Raw genomic sequence first — 12348 nt, 5'->3', positions numbered from 1 at the left:
GGCCCATGGGAAGCAGGTCCACATGTGGCAGTGGAATTAGACTGAATGACAGGAAGTGGAGGGGTGTGATACTCAGCACTGCCTTGCCTCCTTTTTTCTTTCCTCTAGTCCACATTTTCTTACTTAGCAGCCACTGTGCCCAGTCCTGGGTGAGGACTGGAGGTACCCAGTCTATGCCTTCATGGAGGTTCTAGGCCTGGGAGGCAGAGATGTATGCAGACAATTAGGAACCAGGGTGCTGAGTCCCGTGGAAGCACCGTTGGGTTTAAGGGTTGAGGGCAGGCTTGCCATAAGAGGCACTCAGTTCTATTTAAGACATGGTGAGTGAGGACCAGGCAGGGACAAGTATTCCAGGCAGGGGCAGAGCATGTGCAAAGGCCCCGAGGTAAACACAAGCCCGGTGCACTCGGGGCCCTTCAGGGGAAGGTCATGATGGCTGAACGTGGAGTACAAGGCAAGCGGGTGTGCCAAGAAGGCTGGTCTCGTGGGACCTCAGGAGGAGCTGTGGATTGAGCTGAAGCAGGAGGGGGATGAGGTGAAAGCCCAGAGCTGCAGCAGTAACACCTAGGCATGGTGCCAGCCTAGACTATGGCTTGGCCATGGAAAGGGAGATTGCTAGACAGGTTCCAGAGCCCATCAAAAGGCTGGGTTAGCAGGATGTGCTCACGGAGGACCAAGGAGGGAGAAGGGACAAGGCTGACTGCCAGGGCTTTGCTTTGGGTATCCTGGCTAAGGGGAGTGAAGAGGAGCTCACGGGGAGGAGCTGGGATGGGAGATATTGAGTGCAGTCTGGACTATGCTGAGTTGGCAGTGCCGTGGGACATTGGAGGAGAGATGGGCACAGACTATCGGAATCTGACTCTCAGAGGATGGGTCTAACTGGAAACCATGTCCTCACTTGATTTGAGAAAATACATAATGGCCAGAAAAGTACAGCTGTTAAAATTTGGAAGCACTTCTAAATGTATTTGGCTTTGATTAATTACATCAAATTCCTTGTATATTTGAAAGTCAGAGCAAAGGTATTGGGGTGTGTGTGGGAGGGTGTTGTCTCAATCCATTGTAAAATACTTAGTGGTTCTGGGCACAAAACTGGCCACTGGATGGGGACCTGGCTGATTCCCCATGATCTCTCTGTCTCTGGGCCTTTGCACATGCTGTTGTTCCTAGATTGGAGTGGTTTCCCCTCCCCCTCCAAGCCTTTCCCAACCTGTGTGTGGCAAACTCCTATTGTTCAGTTCTCAGCCACAGTACCACTCCCCTAGGAAGTCTTCCCTTTCACCTGCCCTTTGCCTTCACCCCTAGGCTGGATCACATGCCCTCCTTGCTGCTGCCACAGTCACCTATACACTCCCTCCCATAACATATATCACAGTATAGTGTCTGCCTGTTTACCTATCTGTCCTCACTGGACAGCGTGCTCTGTGAATGTAGGAACCATGTCTTATTGGGTGAGTAGGTGGATGGAAGGATGGATAAATGGATGAGTAGATGGCTGGAAAGTAGCTCTTGTGGCATGGTGGGTAAGGCATTAGGCTGCTAACCAGAAGGTCAGTGGTTCAAACCCACCAGCTGCTCTGCAGGAGAAAGATGAGGCAACCTACTTCTGTAAATGTTTACAGCCTTGGAAACCCAGTGGGGGTCGCTATGAGTCAGAATTGACTCGAAGGCAGTGGGTTTGGTGTTTGGTTTAGATGGCTGGAGGGGTAGGTGAATGAATGAATGAGTAGCTGGGTGGATGATAGATGGAAGGATGTGTGGGTGGGTGGGTGGATGGATGGATGTATAAATAGATGAGTGGGTTAGTGGGCAGAGGGATCTTAATGTGGGTGAGTAGATGGATTGATTCCTTGGCAAGGTGGGAACAGTAAAGCCAGGGGTAGGCTCTTGGGTCAGGCTGCCTCCTGGTCTCTTCAGGATCAGGGGAGGGTAGGGAGATTTCTTCCAAGGAGAATGGGCTATTCTCACTTTGGAGTTGCTCATTGGACACTTTTCCAGTTGTCTAATCTCTTTGGCAGACCCTGCACCTGCAATCCTGCTGGCAGCCTGGGTACCTGTGACCCCCGCAGTGGGCGCTGCCCCTGCAAAGAGAATGTGGAAGGCAGTCTGTGTGACAGGTGAGTGAGCTGGTTCAATAATAAGCCTTCTGGAAGCGACTTCAGGGGTCACTGAGGAGACATCAAGGCTGTGGGCTGGGGAGGTCACCAACTTTGACTTTACCATCACCCTGCACTCTTCCTGGAGCCCCATGGATCTACCATTCACGCCGATGTTCATCGCAGCGCCATTTACAATAGCGAAAACATGTAAACAACCTAGATGTCCATCAACTGAGGAATGGATAACCAAACTATGGTACATACACACAATGGAATACTATGCAATGCTAAAGAATAATGTAGAATCTGCAAAACACCACATAACGTGGATGAACTTGGAGGACATTATGCTGAGGGAAATAAGTCAGTCACAAAAGGACAAATATTGTATTAGTCCATTATTATAAAAGTTAAGGAAAGGTTTATCTATTGGAGGAAATTTTCTTTTTTGTTTACCGGGGGTGGGAGGGGAGGGGAGGGAATGCTGTTAGATAGATAGAGATAAATATTGATTTGGGTGAAGAGAAGGGCAATGTACCAAATGTGAGTGACCAATATGGCAGCATTGAGGATGAGAAAGACATAGAGAGGTACATGGGAGGTATAGACAACAAATATGAACCCTTTTGCATATACAGTACTGAGTTGTCAGTGAAAGCAAACGTGGGTATATGGACGGATAGATAGGTGGACAGGCTAAACAACTAGGTATGTCTAAATGGGGAGTGTATCCAAGATCATATATAGGGTTGGCAGACAATGGTCCTATAAGTTTATGTGAATGATCAGAATTCCCAGGTGTATAGTAGAGCTGACAAGGGGCAAGGTATGGTCATTGCTTGGTCACAGCCAGCTTCCCAGAGCGACCGAGTAGTTGATCCTGCGGGCTTGGGACCATAGTCACAGGGGACATCAAGCTCAATTGGCATAACATACTATACAAAACATTGTTCCACCTACTACTTTGGCGAGTAGCGACTGGGATCTTAAAAGCTAGCAAGCTGCCATCTAGATGCAACAATGGGTCTCTCCTCATCAAGAAGAAAGAAGAAAACCAAAATTAATGGAAACAATCAGTCCTAGCAACTGGTACACCATCCGATCTGCAACCTATACAACTATGAGACCAGAAGAACTAGTTGGAGCCCGGCTACCACTATCATCCACTTGGAAGGGATGTAGGAGATCCTGCATAGAGAGGGAGAACAATGTGGAACAAAACTCAAAATCATTTGGAGGAAAAAAAAAAAAAAGAAGGTGGAGACCAGGTTTGCTGGTCCAATGGAGCCTGGTGGAACCACTGGGACTATGGCTCCTAGCTGCCCTTCAGGTCTGGAATTGAACCCACACCTGTGGTTTCCAGCCAAACAAAGTACAGGCATATGAGTTAAACATTTACCTCAAGTAGACACATGCCCTGGAGAGAACAATCATGGGAGAAGGAAGGGCGACTTATGCACAGGGAGACAGCTCCCTTCAGAGTATGGAGGGATGGTCACTGGGGAGAGGTAACTATGGGGAGGAAGTGGGAGGGGATCTGTTGCATTGTAAATTTTGGTCAATGACATGAGACAAAGTATATGTGAACTGCTGTATGAAAAGTGAATGTACTCTGTAAATCTTCACCCAAATCAAAAGAAAATTAAAAAAAAAAAAATTATCCAAAGGCTTAATGACACTGTTTATATTTTGATCCTGCATCATTGATGGGTACATAACTTAAGAAAATAGGTTTTTTTTTCTAACTCAGAATCCTGAAAAGGACAGGAGAGATCATCTTATCCAGGGATAGCAAATACATGGCATTCACATCACAACCATCTACTTTCCTATTCATGGCAGACATGTCCAATGGAGCACAGCTCTCTTTGCAATGAGCCCTACTGTAGCATCAGTATCCTTCTTAGTGCCTTGCTTCATGAAGCCTTACCAAATTGAGTTGAGAGTGGTCTATTTGCCACACTTATAACCCAATCATGGTTTAAGTATGATGTCTGAAGTTCAATGAGATGAAGGGACTTTTCCAAGGTCATTTACTCCTTAAACTTCCTCTTACAAGCATGCAGGCATTGGTCTCCTTGCTCCAGCAGTGGGGCTGGCAAACAAACATGGGTTTACCTCCTTGGGCATGTACTGTCTCCTCTCCCTAGCTTTGTCTTGCATCTTTGAAACTTTATGTACCCAGCTCAGGTGTTCCTGGGGCTTTTTGATGTCCTGTGACTGAGCCCAAGGTAGAGCTGGCCAGAGACCTTGTGTGTGAAGTGCCTGACACAGCACTGTCATGGACTCTATGTTGTTGGTATATGTTGGTCCTGTACCTGTTCAGGAAGAAGCCAGTGCCAAAGCTGTGTTGCTGGTCCCTGGCCAGCCCTAGGCTACTTCCTGGTCTTGTCTATGTGCTGCGGCCTGTGGGGGGCCCCCCCCGGGGGGGGGGAGGAAGGCTGACTCTCTCCAGGGTGGGGTTAGGGAACCAGATCTAACCTGAGAGTCAGGAAGCTTGTCACACCTCTGCCCTGCCTTGTGACCTTGAGTAGATCTTCCCCTCTGAGGCTCAGTTTACGCATTTGTGAAATGGGAGGGCTTGCTGAGATGTGTTCATCTGAACTGGCTGGACATTGAGCTCGTCAACAGCTTTTTATGAATCAGATCCCTCCACCCAAGCCTGCCCATAACAAGTCTCCTGGAGTAGAAACCAGGAAATCTGTACTTGAAAAATGTTTTCCCAGGGCTCCTTGGAGAAATGGCTGATTCTAAAACTCAAATCAAAACCAAACTCACTGCCACTGAGTTGATTCCAACTCATAGTGACCCCCATTGGGTTTCCAAGGCTATAAATCTTTATGGAAGTACGCTACTTATCTTTCTTCTATGGAGTGGCTGGTGGGTTCAAACCACTGACCTTTTGCTTAGTAGCTGAATGCCTTAACGGCTACACCAGCAGAGTTCCTTGATTCTGGAACTGGGCCAGGGAAAATACAAGATGAACCTGGAGCATCTTGTAGTGCCAGAAAGTAAGGAAGTGCTTAAAAACAAAACAAAACCCTTTGCCATTGAATCGACTCCTACTTATAACAACCCTATAGGACAGAGTAGAGCTGCCCCATTGGGTCTCCAAGGCTGTAAATCTTTATGGAAGCAGACAGCATCATTTTTTCTTCTGCGGAGCAGCTGGTGGGTTCAAACTGCTGACCTTTTTGGTTGGCAGCCAAATGCCTTAACCACCATGCCACCAGAGCTCCTAAACACAAAAAAGAAACAAACAATAAAACCCCACCAGGATGGGGGCACATCAAAGGGCACAGGAGCCACCTGAAAGGGTTGAAATCAGCTGAAATGATTTGAGCCACAAAATAAATAACAATGGAATTGGATTATAACCCAAAGGATAGGATAAATATCCATGAGTCCATACTGACATAAACAGATAACTGAATAAATAAATAAATGGGGACAAAAGGACACATCTTCCTTCCAGAAGAATTCCAAATAGTGGATGTGGAAGGAATGAGTGAAATAGAAAATCCCTGTAAGAACATCACAGTTGGAATCACTGTGGGCCAGACTGCACTGATGGATGCTAAAATAAGATGAGTGGGCCAGACTAAGGGGAAACAGGATACTTGTACAGCCTCCAAATCTCTGCCTCGAAGTATTATTAATTACCGTGGTGATTTTAACATATGTTTATAATTTTCTTGTACCTCCCCCCCACTTAAGGAAGTGGAACCTAATTCTCCTCCCTTTGGGCTGGATTAGGAACCCTGGTAGCACAATGACTAAACACTAGGCTGTTAGCTGAAAGGTCAACAGTTCGAACCCACCAGCTACTTCACCAGAGAAAGATGTGTCAGTCTGCTTCCATAAAGAGTTATAGTCTTAGAAACTCTATGGGGCAGTTCTCTTCTGTCCTATGTTGTTGTTGTTGTTGTTATGTGCCGTCGAGTCGGACCCAACTCATAGCAACCCCTCCTTGGGTTTCCGAGGTGGTATCATTATGGAAGTAGATTGCCCAACCTTTCTTCCGAAGAGTGGTTGGTGGGTTTGAACGACCAGCCTTCTGGTTAGCAGTCAAGTGCCTTAGGCACTACACCACCAGAGCTCCCCCTCTGTCCTATAAGGTTGCTATAAGTCAGTATGAACTCGATGGCAATGGGTTTATTCATTTATTCATTTTGTTTTGGTGTGGTATGGATGTCTCTGGGGGGTAAAAATGGTTAAGTGCTTGGCTGGTAACTGAAAGGTTGGCAGTTTGGATCCACCCAAAGGTGTATCAGAAAAAAGGCCTAGAGACTGTGACCAAAAGATCACAGCCATTGGAGACCCTGTGGAGCACTGTTTCACTCTGAAACATGTGGGGTCACCCTGAGTCCAGATCGTCTCAAAGGCAACTGCTTTGGTTTTTTAGCTCGGGACTAGATTTAGTGACTTGCTTCTAATGATTAGAATATGCATATTTTACAATGGAGAAAACTAGCAGACATCACCTTACCCTAGTGATGAAGGTTACCATCACTGGTAATATCATGTAGAGTTTTAAAATAGGGAAGAGAAAAAGAAAAACATTGCCGTTAAGTCAGTTACAGCTCATAGCGACCCTATGGGACAGCCCATGGAACTGCCTCATACTGTTTCCAAGGCTGTAAATCGTCATGGAAGTGGACTACCACATCTTTCTCCTGCGGAGTGGCTGTGTACGTCCACAGTGACCACAAAAGTGCCATGCACATTGATTGGGGCTTAGAAATAAATGATAACAAGTGGGGAGGTTCACAAATGCAGACTCCATGAGTGACAAGGACCGACTGTGCATGGGAGCTGTCCTTTCCACTCTGCTGTAAATCTAAACTTATTTTTCAAACAAGTTTTCCTGGGGATTCGGGACATCGGTCTAGTTGGGATTGCAGAACCTGCTAATCTGGCCATCCCCCTTCCCCATCCCAGGCTGATTCATTTGGCCCCACTGGCCTTATCTTGCCTTCTTTTCAGATGCCGCCCAGGGACATTTAACCTGCAGCCCCACAACCCAGCCGGCTGCAGCAGTTGCTTCTGCTATGGCCATTCCAAGGTGTGCGCAGCTGCCACCCGGTTCCGGGAGCATCATATCCTCTCTGACTTCCACCAGGGTAAGACGTGCCTCCTCTTGCCTCCTTGGTCTGCTTCCAACCCGGGTGGGCAAATGATCTTCCCCGGGGGGAACCACACACTGCTGGTATGGGTTGGTTTGAAAAGGAGGCGACAGCCAAGGCCTAGGTGGTGCCTCCCACATGCGTACACAGAGCCCACTTACTGTGGGTCAGGTGTGAGGTCCCCCCTTCATACCCTCCTTGGCCCCTGCCCTTGTTCTCAGCCTCAAGCTGCATTTATACTTGGCAGGATTGGGGTTGGGCATCTGACATCCTTTGGATCCTATAGGGAAATTACTAATTACCCTATCAAGATTGGCCTCCCTTCGAGAGTCTATATGCTGGAGGTTCCAGCTTAATGCCCTGGCCTCCATTTATTGAGTACCTGCTGTATGCTGAGTGCTATACTGAGCTCTTTTCTTGCATGGAAACTCACAGAGACCTTGGCAGGTAGGTGCTTACTATAGAGGAGACAACTGAAGTCCAGGAAAGGGAGGTTCTCATCCAAGGTCACATAAGTCAGTTGTTGGTCTCTGGGTTCATCAACTCCTCGGTTTTGCTCTTCATCAATGTACAGGCTTTCTCTGGTCCAGGGGTACAATGGTGCCCTGGGTCCTAGACTGCAGGGTGGGATAGCCACACTTGGGAGCATTGGCAATGAGATCACAGCACAGGGAAAGTGGCTGAGTTCTGGGATTTAGTCACAGCCTGCTGTGAACCAGGGCTCTTGGGAGGGTGGCATGTGGTGATTGTCCCCTCCCTTCCTCATCTCCTTCCAACCCTCTGCCCTGGAGCAGCCACTCACCTTGGTTTACTAGGAACTTGTGGGAGAGCGGCTCTGTCCTGGAGAGGTACCAGGGGGCCCACAGAGCTCCTCTCTTCCTGAGAGGGGACTGGCTCCTTAGCCGTGAATAGAAACTCAGTTGCAGGCTCTAGGGTGCCCCAGCCATGGGGACAGCACGCCCTCTGCTGGATGCCACACAGAAATCAGGCCTGAGAGGGGCCTGGGTCAGAGCATAGCCCTGGAGTGAAGGATGTTACTGTCACATGAAACATTTTATAGATCATAAGAACATTATTATTATCTGCTCTCACTTTGAGCTAGGCCCTGGATTTGACGCTTCATTCCAATCTTACTTTATCTTCATGATCAAACTTTTTAGTCTCAGGATCCCTTTTTTATAAACTCTTGAAAATTATTGAGCACCAAAGAGCTTTTATTCTTGTGATTTCTTATATGGAAATCTTTTGCAGTCAAAATTAAACCTGAGTCATTTAAAAATACTTATTTATCAATTCATTTCAAAATAATTGTAAACCTATAACATTGTAAGAAACAACGTACTTCTATGAAAAATAACATAAAACAAAAAATTGCATGGTAAGAGCAGCATTTGCTTTATGCTTTTGCAATTCTCTTTAATAGAAGTCACCTGACCCTCACACTGACTTCTGCCATTAGGTCTGTTGTGAAATCACACACCCTGCAGCTTCTGGAAAACTGCATGGTACACTCATGGGAGAGATAATGAAAAGTGCACGTGACAGCTTAGTGTTATTAAGAAAATGGTTTTGACTTCTCTAGTCTCCTGAAACCTATAAAAACAGGGTAACCTCAAATTAAAAATGATGAACCTTCACATCAGAATGAAAAAGAGGACCAGCACAAATATTTAGCAAATACTAAAACAATAGCAGGGAGCTCTGGTAGCTCGACAGCACATAACAACAACAACAACAACAGGTAGCATAGTGCCTAAGGCACTTGACTGCTAACCAGAAGCTGGCAGTTCAAACCCACCAGCCATTCCTCAGAAGGAAGGTTGGGCAATCTACTTCTGTAGTGATACTGCCTTGGAAACCCAAGTAGGGGTCGCTATGAGTTGGGTCCAACTCCAAGACACATAACAACAACAACAGTCTCCTGAAAGGGTCTCAGAGCTCTCCCAGGGCATCCAGACCATACTTTGAGAACTGCTACCATTTTGCAGACAAGGAACTGGCTTCAGAGAGGTTAAGTAACTTGTCTGAGGTCACACAGCCAGTGGATAGCAGAGCCTAGTGCAGCATTGCACAAACCCTACACTTCTCTTTTGGACATCTTGCCCCTTTTTTCAGCTCTAAGATGCCCTACACATTTGGCCTCCACCCTATTCCCTAGCTGCCCCTAGAGAACATCTTGGGGTCATTTGCTCTGTGGAAGCCTATGCTCCTTATCCTGCTGTTGCCAGAAGGAGGGTGGCTGAACTGGGACTGGGGACCCGAAGACCTGCTTTGTGGTCCTACCTCTGCCATTTCCTAACCAGTTGGCCTCCCTGGGAACAATGGGGCTAATGGCTCGTGCAACTCAAATGACCTTGAATGAGGAGTGTGGTGAGGTCACAGGTGAGAAGGCTCTCTCTAAAATGGCTCTTGTGTCCCAGTGCCCCCAGGTTGGGGTCTCTGGACTATATCCACTGTGTTCTGTTCAGGATTTGTCTGAGAGAGAGGACCTGGGAAGGCTGTGAAGTAGGAAGGGAGGCTCTGTTGCGTGTGTCCATTTGCTCCATGCCTCACACTGATGTGTGTGTGTGTGTGTGTGTGTGTATGTTTGCTGCCTAGGAGCCGAGGGCTGGGGAGCCAGAAGTGGGGAGAGCCCAGAGCATCCTGCACAGTGGAGCTCAAAGGGGATCCTCCTGAGCCCAGAAGATGAGGAGGAACTCATAGCACCAGGTACCGCCAGCCACAGATAGGGGCACATTTACCCAGTGTCAGTGTCCTACTGCTGCTGCTATAGCAAATTACACAAATTGTGGTTTTGGTGGTGTAGTGCCTAAAGTGTTTGACTGCTAACCAGAACGCTGGCAGTTCAAACCCACTGGCTACTCCTTAGAAGGAAGACTGGGCAGTCTACTTCTGTGGTGATACTACCTCGAAAACCCAAGGAGGGGTCGCTATGAGTTGGCGTTGACTCAACAGCAGTGCATTTTCTTTCTTTTTTTTTTCTTTTTGTTTGGTGACTTAAAGCAACACAAATCTATCATCCTACAGTCCTGGAGGTCATAAGTCCAAAATGGTGTCCCTGGACTAAAATCAAGGTGTAGGCAGAGTTCTGCATCCTTTTTGGAGACACAGGGGGAGAATCTCTTTCCTTGCCTTTTTGCAACTTCTAGAGGCTATCCACGTTCCTAGGCTCATGTCTCCTTCCATCGTCAAAGCCAGCAATGACTGGCTCAGCCTTTCTCAGGCTGTATGTCTGATGCTGACTCTTCCGCCTTCCTCTTTCACACTGAAAACCATACCCAAACCAAACTTACTGCTGTCGAGTCGATTGTCCAGTCCTTCTGAGTGGCTAGTGGGTTTGAACCATCAACCTTCTGGTTAGCAGTCAAATGCCTTAGCATTATGCCACCAGAGGTCTCTTTGTAATTACATAGCACCCACCTGATGATCCGGGAAGCTTTCCCAATTTTAAAGTGAGCTGATTAGCAACCTCAATTCCATCTGCATCTTTAAATTCCCCCTTGCCACTTACCCTAACAGGAGCTCTGGGAGTGCTGTGGTTAAAGCATTTGGCTGCTCACCAAAAGATCAGCAGTTCAAACCTACCAGCCTCTCAGTGGGAGAAAGAGGAGGCAGTCTGCTTCCCCAACAGCCTTGGAAACTCTATGGAACATCTCTATGAGTTGGAATTGACTCAGTGGTAGTGGGTTTGGTTAGATGTAATCTAACATTTACTCCCATGCAAATTCTGTTGTCCTGTTGGACTTGCCTCACAAAACACAAGTTCAAAGATAAAATTATTTTTAAAAGTCCAGAGAGTAACAGCAGAGAGTTAAACTAAGCATGTGAGCAGAGGAGATACATGTAACATGCATGACCCAGCACCTTGCTCCCCGTCCAGCATTTGCTTTCAGGAAATGTGGGTGGGGCACCATCTGCATCTGCTAGGCAGGGAGCCTTTGTGTCCGCCTTGCTGCAGTTTTATCTTGTTTGAATGTTTAATTGCCAATAAAATCAATATAGACATTTAATATCAAGCTAATTCAATAAGAATGTTAAAGGCGCCTTCTCTTGTCTACAGAGAAGTTCCTGGGAGACCAGCGGTTCAGCTATGGGCAGCTCCTAATATTGACCTTCAGGGTGCCTCCTGGGAGCTCCCCACCTCCTGTGCAGCTAAGGCTGGAAGGGGCAGGCTTAGCCTTGTCTCTGTGGCACTTCAGCCTGTCTGGCCCCGAGGACAGTGGGCAGCCTGGGGAGGTGCAGCTCAAGTTCCAGTAAGTGTCCCCCCTCTGTCCTGAGAGGTGTGTGTGTGGGGGGCTGTCTAGCTGGTCTCTGAGGTCCAGGCACAATTGACATTGCTCTTGTGATCTGGGGAGGGGGATGCTGATTCTAAGGCCCCTGCCCAAGGGTTCTTGGTGCCCACCTGCCCTTGTACTTAGATTCTTCTTTTGACCCTTGTCCCTGCCAGGTTGCAGGAAACCTCTGAGGACGCGGAGCCTCTGCTGCCCTCATTCCACTTTCAGCGGCTTCTTGCCAATCTCACCGCTCTGCGTGTCTGGGTCAGCAGCCAAAGCCCAAGCCCTCATGGTCAGTAATGGTAATGGTGCCTCCTGAGAACTGAGGCTCACCAGGTACCCGGAGCTGGACTGAGCCCCTCCCTGCCTAGTCCTATAGAAGCCTCACAGCAGGGTGGTTATTACCCCCATGTCCCCAGACTCCGATCAGGTCACCTGCTAGAGATCCTATAATCAGTAGGAGTAGTGAGGGTGGATGCTGAGGAAAGAGGCAGGGACTGGACAGGTGAGGTACTGAGAATGGACGGTTCTGAGGGACAGTCTGTGGCCAGCAAATTAGCCAAGAACCACTGGATGCAATTACTCCGCCATCACAGCATCCGCCATTGATGGGGGAGGGAGCCCTGGGAGCCCTGGCCAACGCTGGCTGCAGGGACGGGCCAGGATTCCCCTGAAGAAGCAGGTCCCCCTGCTGGTCACTAGTGGGATCACACCTAAGCAACCTCCCTTTGTTGTTGTTGTTATGTGCCGTCGAGTCGGCCCCGACTCATAGTGACCCCTCCTTGGGTTTCCGAGGCAGTATCACTATGGAAGTAGGATTGCCCAACCTTCCTTCCGAGGAGTGGCTGG

At 48.0% G+C, this 12348-nt stretch overlaps 1 protein-coding gene across 1 annotated transcript in view; it reads left to right on the top strand.

Moving 5' to 3' along the window:
• The window catches only part of LAMC3 (laminin subunit gamma 3), a 94264-nt gene that overhangs the window by 29076 nt on the left and 52840 nt on the right, over positions 1–12348 (top strand). The window contains exons 7-11 of the mRNA XM_007944344.2: positions 2019–2117; positions 7086–7222; positions 9824–9934; positions 11286–11478; positions 11673–11791. Coding sequence (XP_007942535.1) covers positions 2019–2117; positions 7086–7222; positions 9824–9934; positions 11286–11478; positions 11673–11791 — 659 coding nt within the window. The remainder of the gene's footprint in view (positions 1–2018; positions 2118–7085; positions 7223–9823; positions 9935–11285; positions 11479–11672; positions 11792–12348) is intronic.

The sequence above is a fragment of the Orycteropus afer genome, unplaced genomic scaffold (genome assembly GCF_000298275.1).
Source record: "Orycteropus afer afer isolate SDZICR_OR568_19922 unplaced genomic scaffold, OryAfe1.0 scaffold00123, whole genome shotgun sequence".
Lineage (NCBI taxonomy): Eukaryota > Metazoa > Chordata > Mammalia > Tubulidentata > Orycteropodidae > Orycteropus > Orycteropus afer.
The sequence above is the reverse complement of the archived record's forward strand: the minus strand, read 5'-3'. Positions and strand labels throughout refer to the sequence as shown.